Source organism: Malus domestica, chromosome 04 (genome assembly GCF_042453785.1).
Source record: "Malus domestica chromosome 04, GDT2T_hap1".
NCBI lineage: Eukaryota > Viridiplantae > Streptophyta > Magnoliopsida > Rosales > Rosaceae > Malus > Malus domestica.
The window spans coordinates 26,127,929-26,145,081 of NC_091664.1; the positions used below are offsets into that span (position 1 = coordinate 26,127,929).

General features: G+C 40.4%; 1 protein-coding gene across 1 annotated transcript; it reads right to left on the reverse strand.

Annotated features, from left to right (window-relative positions):
- Positions 1–1,748: 1,748 nt before the first annotated feature.
- On the reverse strand, positions 1,749–3,859 carry LOC103433773 (ubiquitin-conjugating enzyme E2 28). Its single transcript, XM_008372058.4, has 5 exons — positions 3,624–3,859; positions 3,358–3,482; positions 2,894–3,021; positions 2,688–2,792; positions 1,749–2,239 (listed from the first exon to the last, which is right to left on the reverse strand). The coding sequence occupies exons 2-5, from the start codon at positions 3,425–3,427 to the stop codon at positions 2,096–2,098; spliced, it is 447 nt and encodes a 148-aa protein (XP_008370280.1). The 5' UTR covers positions 3,428–3,482; positions 3,624–3,859; the 3' UTR covers positions 1,749–2,095.
- Between the last annotated feature and the right edge of the window lie 13,294 nt (positions 3,860–17,153).

A 17,153-nucleotide genomic window follows, 5' to 3' on the forward strand; every position in this document is an offset into this window, starting at 1 on the left:
TTTGCTGGTTAATTACCCTCAGTTCCTCCCCCCATCAACTTGGTTAATTCCATCTTTGACTAAACAAACATTTATGCTTGGTCAACTGCATCAAAACTCAATCGTGCACGTTAATGATATGTAAATAAATTAGAATATAATGTTCGTATTTGACCGTTACCAAGTAAAAAGTAGCTTATGATAATGTTTAATGATGTGAACAAAAAAAAAAGAAAAACTAACGAAAAATCTAAAAAAACTTTTCTTTTAACAAAAAGTTCATTTGAAAGGTATAGTGAATAGTGTCAGTTAAATGTAAAAATGTGGTTTTTCGTTAAAAGTGAACAGTATCGGGAGTGTTTTGTTAAAACTTCAACAAAAAAAAAAAAAAAAGAATGTTTAATGTATACTTTATTCTGAATGCATATTTGGGCCGGGGCGGACCGGACCTAAATCTTTGGCTTAGCGGGTCCAAGTGGACTTTTCAATTTTTGGGTCGGGCCTTGTAGTTTAATATTTAAATGTGTGTGTGTGTTTCTTTCCACATCCAACATTTGTAAGATAAACTAGGGAAGGGAGTGCCTCACTACAATATGTACATCCCAACTAGGTTGGGAAGTTATCAATCTAAACCCTTTTCGAATAATTGAGCTAAAGCAAGATGTGTGTGTGTGAGAGAGAGAGAGAGAGAGAGAGAGAGAGAGAGAGAGAGAGAGAGAGAGAGAGAGAGAGAGAGAGAGAGAGAGAAGAGAGTAAATTTGATTAGTCAAGGCGGAGCAACCGAATGGATCTAAGAGTGTTGTTGGGTGTTGTTAGGATGTTGGTGCAGTTTTTTTGGTTTATGATCAATGAAGGACATGGTGATCAATTAAAAAAGGGGGGTGATATCTACACACCAATTTTTACTTCTTTCACACCTTTTTAGTTTTCGGCCGTCGGATCGGATGAATTTAAAGAAGATCAACAGACATAAATTAACAAGGAGTGTATGAAAAGTAAAAATTGGTGTGTGGATAGCACACCCCTTAAAAAAATCAATTAAGGTTAGTATAGACTTTTCACATGCAAAATTGATCAAAAGAGCACCTCTTTTTACCTCTCATACCCTCTGTTAATTTTTGTCATTTGATCCGTGGCCAAAAATTGAGAAGTGTTTGTAGAAAGTAAAAATGTGTGTGAAATAGCTACCCCTAAATGTGATCAAAGTGCAACCAAATGTTAAAACATGTCTATTACCAATATCGCAACAGTGACGGCTGGTTTGGTATTACTGTGCTTTGAAAAAAAGCTGCTGTGAGAATAAGCGGCTGTGAAATAAATCAGCAGAGTGTTTGATAAATGTTTTTGTAAAAGTGCTTTTGGAAAAAAAAAAAAAAAAAAAGTCTGATAGTGGGTCTTTTCATTAAAGGAGCACTGTAGCTCCGTGTGCTTTGAAAAAAAACTAGTTTTCCAAAGCCGCAAATAGCAGCTTCAGCTTTTTCCTTTGATTTCAGCTTATTCTCACAGCAGCTTCCAAAATAAGCCTTTTTTTTTTAGTTTACCAAACACTTAAAATCCTCACAGTTTTTTTTCATGAATGTTTTTTTTTTAAGCACCTCACTCCCAAACCATCCTGAGTAAAAGCTGCTGAAGTCTATTACTTCGTCAGAAGAATGGTCGGAAGACGGTAATGATAGCCGGCTCCAACCGTGAAGACTGCATACAAAACCAGTTCACAAAGTACGACATGCAAGATGAAGCAATCGGCAATTTAATTAATAAATCAAAGCTGAGTTACAAGAACAATTTATTGGAAGAGTAAATAGCAAACATAGCAGTTCATTGGATTTATACATTTCTCAATCTTTCAAGACACAACAAGAAATGGCAGATGAAAAATCAACACCGATTCCTCAGTCGATGGAATTAAAACTTGAACACTTAAGTTTCTGTCTAGAAATCTGGAAGGAACAACATCAAACAAGAAATTAAAGTTCTGGTAAAGCCAGAATTACATCCCATTCATACCCTTCTTTTTTTGATATAATTAAGGAAACTGTTCTTCCTCAATTGAAAAGCCCCGAACCTGTCCCCCTCCCCCCAAATACAAACTCTACATTTGGCTGAAAAGACTTCTTCAACCCATTGCATATTTCTGAGTCCAGCTACGTGCAGTGGATTCGTACTTGGCTCGATCAGTTTTGTACATATGGGCGATCTCCGGCACGAGAGGGTCATCAGGATTTGGGTCAGTCAGCAATGAGCAGATTGAGAGCAATACCTGGTTTTACATGCAAAATGGGCTTAGTAAATACAATCCTAACCATCTCAGGCAAATAATAAGCATAAAGGAAGAATAGCAAGTCGTGGCTGATACCGAAAACTATGAATTGGAAAAACCAAAAATGAGATATAGTGCTCGATCATCGCATGCAACATTTTTAAGTACCTTCTCAACTCTTTACAAGGAGCATAATGAACTATCAATGACCTTTTAGCATAAGCAATGCAGAGAGTAATGGAGACACATATATATATTGATAACTCTTGCCTAGCTTAAAAAACTAGGCGATAATTTTGGAAACACTTGATAACTCTGTGATGCATCAAGGCATCGTATGTATACCAATTCCAGATTAAACGAGAGTACAAAGACAAACCAATGTTATGTGGGATTCAAGAAAATGAAGTCAAACAAACATAAACTTAGTCCGAAATAAAAGACAAACCTTAGAGATAGTAAGTGCTGGGCTCCATTGCTCTTTTAGGATGTCAAGACAAATGCTTCCATTGCTATTGATATTCGGGTGGAAGACCTTAGTCCTAAATGCAACCTGAGAAACGAAACACCATTATTCTTCTAGAACAAACAATCGCCACACAGACATCACAACAAAGCATGACCGAATTTTGAACATAAGATTGTACAATTTACCTTAGGGGGCTTGAAAGGATAATCTGGAGGGAAATGAATGGTGACCAGGAATACACCTCCTGCGTATGGGCTATCAGGGGGTCCCATAATCGTTGCTTGCCAATGAAACATGTCCTCAGCCACAGGACCTAATACAAAATTAACAAAAATTTACTTATCCAATAAGGGGGAACCTATAATACACAATAATATCAACCATTCACACAAAAATCATCGAAATTGACACGCACCGACACCCACATCTCTATACAAAAACAACAGTTTATCATGACAAACTAACAGAGCTTTGAACTTTGAGTATAAAATCATAACAAAGTTTCAGTAATTATAAAAATTTAAATATAAATTTCGCGCCGACGACCACATCTCTATACAAATCATCAATTTACCATAACAAACTAACAAAGCTTTCAACTTTTAAGTGTAAATCATCAAATTACAACTCAAAACTCAATTAAAAGTACCTGCGCTGCAAGAAGTTGGAGGATCCTTCTGCAAATCCTTGAGCTCTTTCAAGATGCGCTTCGACGCCATGACGAAACCGAATCGCTCACAAATCACAACTCAAAGCAACCCAGGACCGGAAAATCTGTAAAATCAAAGAAATTCAAATCCAACCCAATTATCTTTACACCCAAATCATCAAATCCCAAAAGCAATTTTGCAATTCGAAAACAAACCATCATCCAATCAAATCAAAACAATTTCCAATGTTCCATCAATCAAATACCTGAGAGATCGGACGGAAATAGCGGCAGCAGAGGGAAACGGGTATGTAGCAGATCCGGAGCTCCGCCTCCCAAAGCTTCCGCTACCACCAATCGCTCGTTTCGATCGAGACCCCCCGATATTTTCCCGAACAAAAACTCAGAGACTTTGTGGATTTCCCTTTCAACAGTTTATATACACCGTCCATGAATCTCTTCTCCTTCTTTCTTATCCGTTACTTTTTCCTTCTCTTTTTTTTTTTAAATTCTTTTATATTTGTAACCGTTATTTACGGCGGCTTTCTAATTTTAAATTTTAATTTTGGTTTGAAAATTAAGGGCGTCGGCGGGTGTGGACTCCGGCTTACCTAATTTGGATCGACTTATCCAATTGGGATATTTTTGGGCGACCCAATTAGTTTTAATGAAAAGGGTTTTTCAAAAAAAAATTTTAAACAAATAATATTATCTACACTAGGGGGAGGGGGTGGTTTAGTCTCACAATGGGCTAGCAATAATATGGTTCAAACTCACATTTGGTGAGAATCGAATCTAAGACCTCTTACTTATAAGTGAAGATGAATATCACTATATCGTAGTACTAAGTGACTCAAAACTTTTAATTAACAAAAAAAATCATCTATTAACTTTATTTAATAAAAAAGAGCTTAAACTTTGGTAACAATAGTTCAAATTTTAACAAAAATGACAAAAGTTTTACATAATAATAAAAATAAAAAATAAAAAATAAAAAATAAAACCAACAAATACTGACGTGTGAGACCACGCATCACATCACACATATACACACAGTCTCTCTCACTTAACCATTCAACCTTTTTTTTTTCTCTCTCTCTCCCTCTCTCTCTCTCCCTCTTTCACATATTCCCATCAATTTTTTGCTTTCCTTTCACCTCACCCATTCACATCAACTTTTTTTCATTTTCTTTTCACCTCTCCTCACCCTTCTCTCTCTTTTCACCTCACTTCATAAACAATTTATTTTATTTGTTTATTTGACTATTCTTTCAATTTTTTTAGAATCAATCAAGTAATAATATTACAAGATGAAAAATAAAGGAAATTCATTATTCAGTTTTATGAACATTAATATTGTCACTGTTTCTTAAACAGAACATTGACTGCTTCTTAAATTTGAACACTATTTCTTAAATTGAACATTAACTACTTCTTACACCGAACATTATTTCTTAAACTGAACATTGACTACTTCTTAAACTAAACACTAATATTATCACTACTTCTTAAACTGAATACTGACTATTTCGTAAACTGAACACTAACTATTTCTTAAACTTAACGCTAGTACTATTACTATTTCATAAACTAAACACTGACTATTTTTTAAATCGAACACCTTGTAAACTAAACACTGATTATTTCTTAAATCTAACACTAGTACTATCACTATTTCGTAAACTAAATATATTAAACCAAGTAATAGTATTATCATTATTTCGTAAACTAAGCACTAACTATTTCTTAAACCAAACACTAGTATTATCACTATTTTGTAAACTAGTATTGTCACTATTTCGTTAACTAAACATTGACTATTTCTTAAAATCGAACACTAGCACAATCATTGTTTTTTTAAACTGAACACCGACTATTTTATAAATTGAACACTAAAAGGTTCAAAATTTGAAACTCTCTTCTCATTATCATATGAATCACTGGCAATAATATTTATATTCTAAAAGAGTTAGAATAATGACTTTGTTTGGACCCGATTTTACACTATCGGCTCTTGCAATCAAGGCCGTTGATGAACATAGCTCTCAACTGTTGGATGACAAAATAGTTAAGATAATTATTATTGAAGGATATATTGTGGTTTTTAATCATGATATTATCTTTTGATGGTGAATTATCTTGATACTTTCTTGTACAAGATAAATGAGATGCAAACTATATCTCAAGCTTTGAGACTCTTATCTGGTTAAACAACAATTTGCATGCAAATTAAATATTTGTCAGATAAGAGAACAAAGAGGTACATATGAGATTAAATGGGTGTTTGACTAATGACGTGCAAGAGTTGGATGGCATATGCTTTTGTCTTACCATGAAGTCTGTCAAATGATAAGTTTGATGGAAGATGGTCTTTAAAGTATCAGATTATATTACGACTAAAGGTAATTTATTATGCATGCATGGTTGTACCTGGACCAACATGGTGGAAAAAGAGAAGCTTTAGTTGGAATATGATGCATTTGTTTGGTCAGGCCATGCATGTGGAAAAGATATCTTTATCTTTTCAAGGAAAATTGGGGGATATTGGATGGCTAAGGCGGTTCCACACAATCTAATGGTTCAGAGTCAACATAGCAGGTGATATTCTACCAAGTTAGAGAGGCGATTGGACTATACAAAGTTATCAGGCCGGGCTAAGCAAAATACAACCATTATAAATATAGAGTCGCAGACAACATTAAGGCGCCCCTCCAATTCAACACAATAACTGCCTTGCGCAAACTTTTGCTCTACGCGAAACTTTTCCACATCCTTGAGATTTTTATTTTCTTTTCGCCAACACATCTTCAGTTTGGATAAACAACATTGTGAAAGCAACCGGTGACACCTTCAATTTGGATAAACAACATTGTTACCGTAAAATCAGTCGATCGTGGAGCACCTTCAGTTTGGATAAACAGCATTGCGTCTCGACCGATTGATTACCTACCTAAGTCTTGATCAACGAGGGTTTTCGAATCCTTGTTGGTATAGGTCATTTCATCAGCCTTCTCGGCGAAACAGGGTGTTACAAATTACTAGGCTCGGCACTTTGAACGTCAAGTTGTTTTATGATTGGATACTCATAAGTGGGATTTAGATTTTGACATTCTGATGGTCGAACTATATTTACTATTAAGACGCACATTTGCTTTAAGTACTTATGCCCATATAGTTTAGTGTTGATTTGGCATGCTTATACTCTTACGAATATAATCATTATGATCGAATCTGGCGCCAACAATTTATGAACTTCGCAGAACTAGTAGCCTTGTCTTCAGGCTCTAGAACCCGAAGGCCAAGACGTGTTCCTTCCTCAGCCACAGTCGCAAGATCAAGAAGTCAGCAGTATGCCCAACGCCACGCAACACATTCTACTCCCCGGCCGAGCTCGGTCGACAAGTTGGCACGCCCCGCACACAACCGAATAACATAGTTAGCTTATTAATTACTTGGCTTGCGCGCCACATAGACTTGGTAGTTTTAGGGTCAACACTTTCACATTCCTATTTGTTCTTTGACATTTCTTTGAACAATTTATTTGACTTTCCTTTAATTTATTCAATACAAAATTAACAACAAAAGCATAAATGAAAGATCATAAAAGCTAATGTGCTTTCATTGAGGATCATAATCTAATATTTTTTATTTTAAAGTTTTAGCTGGTTAGAATTAAAATTAATAAATAATTCCATAATTTGAACATGGGGTGATGATGAGATGCTACCCCACGTGTAAGGCTAAGCAAATTTCTCTCTCTCTGTCTCTCTCTCTCTAATTTTTTTTAGAGTTTGTTGATGTCAGTTTGAATGGATTTGGTTGTCATTCTCTTCTTTCTACCCTCATAGTCTCACTCTCTGAACTTTTTCATTCCCGATGAAATATTTAAAAAGTAATTTATGTGTTGCTTTTGCACTGTTGGTTTTATGTTGAATTGGTAGATGTTTGCTTTCGCACTGCTCGCGTGCACACGCGCTTTGGGTTGAATAAGTTTTTGCTATTTTTTGTTTTTTTATCTCTTGTCCTTATCATTAAATAGAAGTTATTAAGTGACTTTTGGTTAAAACTCAAAGTTTTGAAACAATTTTTATTAGTTTTCTTATAATTAATTGGGTTAAATTTGGGTTGTTCCAACCATCTGGACATACGGAAATTGTCACTTAGTACTATATTTTGGTGATATGTTTTTCACTTGTAAGTGAGAGGTAGATTTTCGCCAAATACAAATTGGAACCAAATTATTGCTAGGAGGCTTAGCATACTCCAATACCCTTTAATATAGATAATCTCTTTTGCTCAAAAAAAAAAAAAAAAAAGCTAGTTGCTTCGTAACAATAGCCCAACTTTTTGAGACTTGAAAAGACTCATAAAAACATTTCAATCTTCCTTTAATCACTATCATGTAATTCACGTACGTCAAGAAATATACTTAAAACATACCGTATGTAATGTGAACCTGAAATTCATTCACGACCACTTGGTGGTTCGACTTTGCTTTTGATTGGATTGCCTTTCCGACGGAGCCTGGGTCAATAATCACGTGGCTCCCAAGTTATTATTGTGCCTCTTTGGTGGTCCCAAGTTAACGTGAAAGTTGATGTTGTGTTATTTTGCCGGAATCGGTAACGCCGTAAGTTCGGAACGAACTGACCTCCTTCAGTTATTTCATTTAACGCAAAAGTTGGAAGGCTAACGTATGACGACTCACACTACAGATCCCTTAACCGCCCAATCATAGGCTACCAAGTCAGCACGTTGGAAAGGAAATACTCTAGTGCTCCCCGGTCCATCAAAAGTCTGGATAAACGGGTATGATGTATCCCAAAGTTGTCCTCCTATTTTTACTTGATTTTCACTTGGATCCCTATAACGTTTTGTTATATTTTGTTGTCATTTTAATTACAGTTGGTTGTATTCTTGCCGGATTTGGATACTCTCCTGAGCAAGGGAGACGGATCCATCTGACTCAAACACACAGGCTATTAGATTTTGATTCAACGGTCACAAACAGGAGGTCATTCTAAAAGTTATAATAATTGTAGTAATTGGATCAAAATCTAACGGCCCATTTATTTGGGTTAGGAGGCTCCGTCTCCTTTGCGAACTTTTAAATTCAATTTTTTTTTTTATAAAAAAAATAGAATTTTCTCAGTACAATTGATATACACTAATCACACTAAAAAGAGAGGAAGAGTTTAAACCAAATACAGTAAGTTGAGTAGGAAAACTCTAATAACTAGGATAATACGCCACTTGCAATGACGAGCTTGATACTTAAATATAAATATTTTCATTATATTACTGAGCCCAAATTCTTTCAATATCATTGTCAAATAAAAAATAAAAATTTGTCAACTGAGAAAATTGTTTATTATTGAGAAAATTTGAAATAGGTCCAATTTTATATGTCTACTTTTGAAATAGGTTTAATTTTTAATGACTTTTGACTTTGAAAATAAGTCTAATTTTTAATTACTTTGGACTCATATCAAAAGACTCCTTATTGTTTCATACACATCTCTCAATTTTCTTATTAAATAAGATTCTTGATTAGACATCATAGAACAATACATAAGATAGAAAAATTGGTATTTCTTTTCCATATTTCAAATACTTTGTACAGTGCTAAATACGTTATTGGGTGTTCTTTTTAGTGGTTTCAGTACTTGCGAGATTATTGAAAGTACTTTTTTTGGAGAATGTTGATAAATTCCTAAATCCATTTTGTCGTCCTGTAGTGACGACCGTCTTTTTTTATTGGTAATGTAGTAGTCCTTTGGCTAGGTATTGGAGCAACTGACACACCCCGATCCTAGAATCAAGGTGTGCTGGTCGTCACGTGAGCGTGACGTAACCAAAAGTGCGATGCGGAAGCAAAAGATATGAGAAATACGAAGGTATAAAAAAATCAACTACTAGCAATAATATCTAACTAGCATGCTAGAGTGAGTTTAAGTGTGCAATACACAATTTCAAAGCATAAATACTATGTGCAGTCAAGTAAGACTATAATTAAATTACAACACCCGCAGGTGAGTCCTACATGCAGGTAGTCTGTCAGAATGCCGAAGAAAACCTCGTGAGCCACCAACTGCTAACTAGAACCTGGAGGGGCGCAAAACAAAATTGAGTGGGTCAGTAAAACCAAAGTTTTCCAAAACATTTCATTTAAAACAATTCTAACCTGTGGATGCAAATTTCTTCCTCCTCGATCTTGGACGATTTTGCACCTACAAAACAATTAACACCTTAGGTTAAGGCCAAGAGCCTCACGCGCCCACGATGAATGGGGGGGCTTTGGCCGAAGAACCTCCGATGCCAAAGTTAGAATTTAGAGAGAAATAGTGTTTAGAGAATTTTGGGATTTTTGCCAAAGTGTTGGAATTAGCTTTTTGGTGAGAATGAGAGTATATTTATAGGGATAGGAGGTGGCTAGGGGTTTTAGGTTTAATTTAGGTTTAATTAGCCAATTTATTATGATAAATTTGCTAATTAAACATAAAGGGAATAAATGGATGGTTATAGAATCAATTAGCTAGCTTAATTGGGGTAGTAAAGTGGGAAAAGATAGGGAAGGTAGAAAGCTTAAGGGGATGGCCGGCCATGTGATGTTTTAGGGTTGAATTGGTTGTATTTTGTGGTTATTTGGATATAATAGATGGTTTAATTGAGAATTAATGGGTTAATTAGGCAATAAACCCATTAATTAGCCAATTAACATAATTTAAAAGGAATGTGTTTGGGAATTACCTTGTAGAAAGGATTTGATGAGATGGACTTTGAATTGTTACCTATTTTGGGCACTTCTGTCTTGGTTGAAAGAGGGTTGCCCGCTGCTTGCGCGTAGGAACCTCGTTGTACTGCAAGGGTATTTTTTTGAGAACTTTAACGAAAAGCACCCGGTACTGTTCACTTTAACGAAAAACCACATTTTTACACTAAAAAGTCAATCCTGGTACTATTCACTTTACCCTTTATTTTGTCCTTATCATTAAAACTCAAAGTTTTCAAGCCCTTTTCATTAGTTTTCCTTATTTTTTTTCCTTTTTGTCCAAAAAACCCACGTGTCGCCTTGTGAATATTTTTGGCTCCACAAATGCCCCCACACCTGTTGGGCTGCTCGCAGAAAAGGGCGGCAGGTGTAGAGATTTTCTTGCTTTAGGAAACTTAGGACTGCTTCCTATTTTGATGTAGATTCTCTCTTTAATAGGAAATTAGATCCTTCTAGGAAAGGGAAATAAATTTCTCTCAAAGCCTATTTAAGTCCACCTTAAGGGGGTTATTAAATCAACTTTGGAGAGCGATTTATTCTACCCTACAATAGAGAGATAGCTTAGAGGATATTTGTTCCCCCTCCTCTAGCAATCTTCTACATCTTGCCCGTGTAAAGGACCGTCTTTCGTTGCTTTCTTCGTCTTCTTCGTGCCGCACCAATGTAAGAAAAATTTAATTTTTCTTCCCTTATTCTTGGATAGTGCTATTGCGGGGTAGCCGTCGGGGTGGTGCGGCACGTCGACTGGCAGGGGCCAGGAACTGGCTCGGCATGAGCTGAGGAGATGTCGTGGCAGAGACCACTGCTTGGGCAGCTTGGCTTGGCTTGAGCCAAGGGCAGCTTGTGCAGCTGGGGTCGAGGATTGTGGCGATAAGGCACAGTGTTAGGCGAGCCGCATGGCTCATGTCCTTTGGGCTCTTGGACCTGACTCGGGCTAGGCTGGCGATTGAGAGAAATAAGGAGATTGCGGGTCTCATGTGCTGCTGGAATGTTGGGCATACAGGCCTTCTGCCTGCTGGAATGCTGGGTTGAGCTCCCCTGCTGAGTACCATGAATGTCGTTGGCTGCTTAGTCTTCTTTGCTGAAAGAAAGGTGGGCTGCTCCAGAAAGATGAGGTAAAGAGGATCAAGGCGGATGCATTGGCTCGTCTAATCGCTGTCGTGGAGCTTACTATGAATGAAGATGGAAAAAAGAGATCTTCCCCGCCTGCTCATGAGATGCCTAGTTAAGAAAAAAATGAAGACTTCTTCTGCTGTTCATGAGGGTCCGCTTGCTACCGAGAGGTATGTGATTGACATGACTTCTTCTAATGGGAAGAAAAATAAGGCTGCTAAATCTGAGCATGTGGCGTCTTCCATGTTGAGAATGGCTAGTACAATTGTGGATAAGATTGCTCAGCGTAAAGGTTTTATCATGCCCCCAGTGCCGAAGTCTGTACCAGGACGTTCTTTGGGAGCCAAGTCCGATTCACCTTTGTAAAGACTTGCTATTATGAAGAGTGGTAAGGTGGACTCTGCTGCTAAAGTGGCGCCAAAGCTTGCTCCCTTTGTTGCTGAGATTGATTCGCCTCAGATTCAAGATCTTAAGCTTGCAATTTCTGAGCTTCGTTTCGCTGCTTATGCTAAGAAGGGAGTGGATGAGCTGCAGCGCGTCTGTGTTAGTCTGCTTAAGAAGAATGAGCAGCTGAAGGGTGAGAATGATGGGCTTGAGGTTTTAAGACCTTCTCTATTTCTCCGAAAGATTTGCTTGCTTTTACTTTTAAGGCTTCCATTGGTGAAGTAGTTGGAGAAGTTAGTGCCCAGACTGGGGCAGCCGGGGGTGAAGCGCCGGATGATGTCGTTGCTAAGAGTGTTACGGCTATTGAAGGTGTGGCGACCGAGTAGTCGTGGGATGTCCAAGCTGCTGTAGTGTAGTATTTTAGGTAGCCTTTAGGATTTTCTTTGTTTTTCCTTGTAGCTCTTGTTTTGCTTGAACTCCTTCGGCCTTTGCTAGTTGTTTATAAACATGTTTTCCTTCGTTTTTCTTCATCTTCACTTCTTTTGTTCATGCCCTAACCTTTAGACTTGATAGACCAGTGGCAGGCATGCTACTTTTTTATAAGCAGACAAGCTCGCGTAGCCTATGCAGCCGTAGGTGTTGGTGTAGAACTTTGCAAAGTTGTTAGCCATAGGGTTGGCAGCCGGATGCCTTACTTACAGAAGAAGACAAGTCCGCGTAACCACTAGGCTGTTAACCTTGACTTTCTTCAATTCCGTAGGTTGCGTAGCAAGTATCACAACACTTTAGGACTTAGTGTAGGTTGTTCCGCGCTTGGCAGAGGTGAAGCTTATCGACTACGTAGCATGTCGGCAGTGGATAAAACTTCGTATATGTGCGCTAGCTTGTTTAACCTTTCACAAGAATGTGCGGTTGTATAAGTCTAGTGCGGCTTTACTGTTCGAAGGGCAAGCCGTAGGCAGTCTTCTGGAATCCGTAGGCTACCTTAGTGCACTCGGTAGCAGCTTTAGGATTCCAGGGCAGCCGTCCATCGGATGTACTGCGTAATGTGCCCTCTCCGTCTCTAGGGCTCGGTTCCCCACGGATTAGACCAAGAGACCCAAAATCCTTCAGTTAGCTAAGCCTTGAAAAATACCATTGCGGCTACTTTTAGGAATCCCGGCGCAAGCCATCGTGCATCTAGTTATACTAGGGCAGCCATGCTCATCCACGTCTGGATATTCAGAGTGTAAAGTTTATCCTCCCGTCTTGGAGAGCTGACCCATATGGGTGTCGGGGAATTGGTTTACCCTCTCGCACTGGAGAGCATGGTTGGTCCCTCGGGGGCGTAATTCCTGCGATTGGTCCCTAAGAAGGGCGCAATCTTCTTTTGAAGTGCTGGAGTGATCACTTGTTGTAAGCATGCAACCGAGCCAAGTTGTGATTACTTCTGAATTCTTCATTGAAAAACGAGTGAAACGAACGAGAACTTAGCTGTAAGGTAGGAACTGCATAACAACTGGATAGTCATCGACTTGTGAGGTGGTGCCCGTCGAGCTTCTTAAGTCTTCGGGCTTTGATGTAGTCGGAGGTCACACATGGTACTTCTTCAAATTGTAGGCGCTCCACTACTTTTCGATCTTTTTATCGTTTCATGGTAGCGGGGGTATAATTACTCTTACCGCCTATTCTGCTGAGCTACGGACCTTCCCAGATGAGATCCATCTTTTTGGATGTTTCGGCCTGCCTATTGCCTTGAGGACATCTCGGCATGGACATATGCTGCTTGATGCCATATTTTTTTAAGAACTTCGCCAAATCTTTGCCCACGAATTGCAGGCCGTTGTTGGTGACGATGGATTAAGGGATGCCAAATCGGTAAATGATGTTCCTCCATATGAAGCGCTCTATGTCCGTCTGAATCGTGGTCGTCATGGGCTCTGCTTCCACCTATTTGGTGAAGTAGTCGGTTGCCACGAACCACGGCTGCTCGCAAGCCTTTGTAGTTGGATGCGTCGTTGACATGCGAATGCCAGAAATCTCCATTAAGGGAACATGTGCAGCTAAAGTGTGCTTGACTGCCTTCGGGGCATCGTTGGGCCGAGTTGTTGCGTTCGTCAGAAAACTTTGCATCTGCCAGGGTCTACGCCTTTATCGTCGCCGGTTTGGATTCAGCAGAATAGTGCGTCATGATGATGACTGTAGGTAACTGTAGAATACAGGTAGTTGGGCCCCCAGCTCTTCTCGCATGATGGTAGAGCTTATTGCTACTTTAGATACCGTCAAACATGCGAATAAGTCTTCCGCTGCTTCTAGGGAGGTGATGTCAGGTACTTCTTCAAGTCCTTGAATGTGCATTGGCGAGCCTCATCCCAAAGTGCATGCTTCTCTGCTAAAGCAAAAGAGTCTGCCATAGTTAGATCTTCTTTCATGATCAATTTTTCGAATAGCAGGTGGTCTGCTGGAAGTCCTTTTTGGAAGGCTGCTCTAGCTATCGAGTCATTGCATCCGACTATTTTTGCCTTCTCTACTTTGAACCTCCTCACATAGTCGCGAAACGACTCCTTTGGGTTCTTCTTGACGTCGAACAAATGGTCAGACTTCTTTTTGATCGAGCGATAGGATGAATATTCTTTGGTGAAAACCAAAGAAAGTTCGTAGAAATTTCGGATGGATTGTGGCGGCAGGGTGTAGAACCAATCTTGCGCATCGCCTTATAGAGTGGTGGCGAATATCTTGCACATGAGATCATCGTTGTTTCGATAAAGGATCATTGCACTTTGGTAACGTTTTAAGTGTCTCTCCGGGTCTTCATCCCCTTTGAAAGATGTGAAATGTGGCATGCTGAACTCGCGTGGAGGCTCTACCTACTTAATCTCCTCCGTGAAGGGTGACCTGCCTATGTTGGTTATGTTCCGTCGTATTGCCTCGTCGGTGACCTCGTTGCGTTGGAAATCATGCAATCGCTTGGTCAAGAGTCTCTCTACTTCTTCCTAAATTTGCATTTGTTGGGGGTAGCGGAGCTCTCGGCTGCCCCCAGTCATGACTTGCTGGTCTAGGCTGCTCTTCCATGTGTTTGGCTCGTCTATGCCGCGGATGCAGTGCATGTGATGCGTTCCTAGTAGGCGAGCGAGTTCTTCGCATGCTGCTGGTTGAACTTGAGCTGGATTGAGTGACTGCTTCTCTCCGTCCGTCGTGCTGCCTACTCTGATGTGAGGTGGAGGACGCTCCTTGTGGGCTTAGCTGCGAATAGACACTTTGCCCGGAAGGTTGTTCATGTTGACTATCGGAGTATAACCCCAACCGTGAATGTATGCTCCTCCGTGGGCCTAGTCGAGAGTGCATGCTCCTTCGCGCTCTAAGACGAGAATGTATACTGCCCAAACGTTCGGCTCGTGGCTGCTTACCGGGACGCTGCTGGAAATGTCCGTCTGCCCTTGTCCTACTTCGGGATACCTCGTCCGGGGCACGTTGGATCCCAATGTGTTGCAAAAGTTGATTCACCAAGGTTGTCTGTTGTGCAAGGGCGCCCGTCAACTCTATGACTTGTCGAGACAAGTGTTGTTCGCCATTTGGATTGGAAGAGCTTGGAAGGAATGCGCCTCCTTGGGCAGTGAAAGGGTGGTAGACTTCGGGCGCGAGATTTGAGTTGGGAAATGTCAAACCCGCGAAAAAATGTGGTGAGAATGTCCCCGGTTCGATGGTAGGTCCGGATGGTTGAGATAGTCTTGGGCCGACTTGGGCTGCTTGGAAAGCCATTGGAGCAGGATAGGCAGTGAGAATGGGTTGCTCGTCGGGAGCAGGCTGGGCCACGGGAATGGGCTACTCGACGGAAGCAGGTTGGGCCACGAGAGTCGGCTGCTTGACGGAAGCAGGCTGAACCACGAGAGTGGGCTGCTCGTCGGGAGCAGGTTGGGTTACAAGAACAGGCTGCTTGGCAGGAGCAGGCTGGGCCACGGGAGTGGGCTGCTTGATGGAAGCAGGCTGGACCAGGGGAGTGGGCTGCTTGTCGGGAGCAGGCTGGGTCACGAGAGCAAGCTGCTTGGCAGGAGCAGGCTGGGTCGCGAGAGCAAGTTACTTGGCGGGAGCAGGCTGGGCCACGGGATTGGGCTGCTCGACGGAAGCAGGCTGGACCACGAGAATGGGCTGCTCGTCGGGAGCAGGCTGGACCACGGGAGTGGGCTGCTCGTCGGGAGCAGGCTGGGTCACGAGAGCAGGCTGGGCCACGGGAGTGGGCTGCTCAACGAAAGCAGGCTGCTCAATGCGCGGTGCATGTGAATGCGAGGCTTGGGCTTGGGTCCACGTAAACTTGGATGGCACGGCTTAGGTCGTGGTCTTGGTACCGTGAGCCTTGGATGGCACGGCTCGGGCCGTGGTGAAAGCTCCATGGACCTCGCCACGAATGGCTACCGAAGTAGCCACCGCGGTGGTTCCCATGGTGGCCATGGTGAAGGTACCATGGACCTCGCTGTGGGTGGCTACCGAGGTAGCCACCGTGGTGGTTCCCATGGTGGAAACTCGTGGTGGTGATGCCGCTCCCCTTATTGTCGCATTTTGCCTCATGGATCTCCGCAATCCCATTTCTTGTATATTAGAATTTTCATTTGTGGAATTTTCTAAATTTCTAGCCATTATATTTTGCTTATACGTTTTATTAAAGAACCTTTGCAAGTAAAAAATTCTAATAATAAGAACGTATGAAAAATATTCAAATGGACTAAAAAATAAAGAAAAAACCTTTTTGTGCGAGAGTCTTCTACGAGTATGGATTTCAACTCTCAATGAAAGCACCAATTTGTGGATGCAAATTTCTTCCTCCTCGATCTTGGACGATTTTGCACCTACAAAACAATTAACACCTTAGGTTAAGGCCAAGAGCCTCACGCGCCCACGATGAATGGGGGGGGGCTTTGGCTGAAGAACCTCCGATGCCAAAGTTAGAATTTAGAGAGAAAGAGTGTTTAGAGAATTTTGGGATTTTTGCCAAAGTGTTGGAATTAGCTTTTTGGTGAGAATGGGAGTATATTTATAGGGATAGGAGGTGGCTAGGGTTTTTAGGTTTAATTTAGGTTTAATTAGCCAATTTATTATGATAAATTTGCTAATTAAACATAAAGGGAATAAATGGATGGTTATAGAATCAATTAGCTAGCTTAATTGGGGTAGTAAAGTGGGAAAAGATAGGGAAGGTAGAAAGCTTAAGGGGATGGCCGGCCATGTGATGTTTTAGGGTTGAATTGGTTGTATTTTGTGGTTATTTGGATATAATGGATGGTTTAATTGAGAATTAATGGGTTAATTAGGCAATAAACCCATTAATTAGCCAATTAACATAATTTAAAAGGAATGTGTTTGGGAATTACCTTGTAGAAAGGATTTGATGAGATGGACTTTGAATTGTTACCTATTTTGGGCACTTCTGTCTTGGTTGAAAGAGGGTTGCCCGCTGCTTGCGCGTAGGAACCTCGTTGTACTGCAAGGGTATTTTTTTCATTTTTGTCCAAAAAACCCACGTGTCGCCTTGTGAATATTTTTGGCTCCACATAAT

Bases quoted from the DNA above. Each gene is read 5' to 3' on its own strand.
- LOC103433773 (XM_008372058.4), bottom strand. From the start codon at position 3,427: ATGGCGTCGAAGCGCATCTTGAAAGAGCTCAAGGATTTGCAGAAGGAT. The intron at 2,793-2,893 runs GTAAATTGTACA...TTCGTTTCTCAG, and splicing joins ATCCTTTCAAGCCCCCTAAG to GTTGCATTTAGGACTAAGGT. The intron at 2,240-2,687 runs GTTTGTCTTTTA...ATGTAAAACCAG, and splicing joins CAGCACTTACTATCTCTAAG to GTATTGCTCTCAATCTGCTC.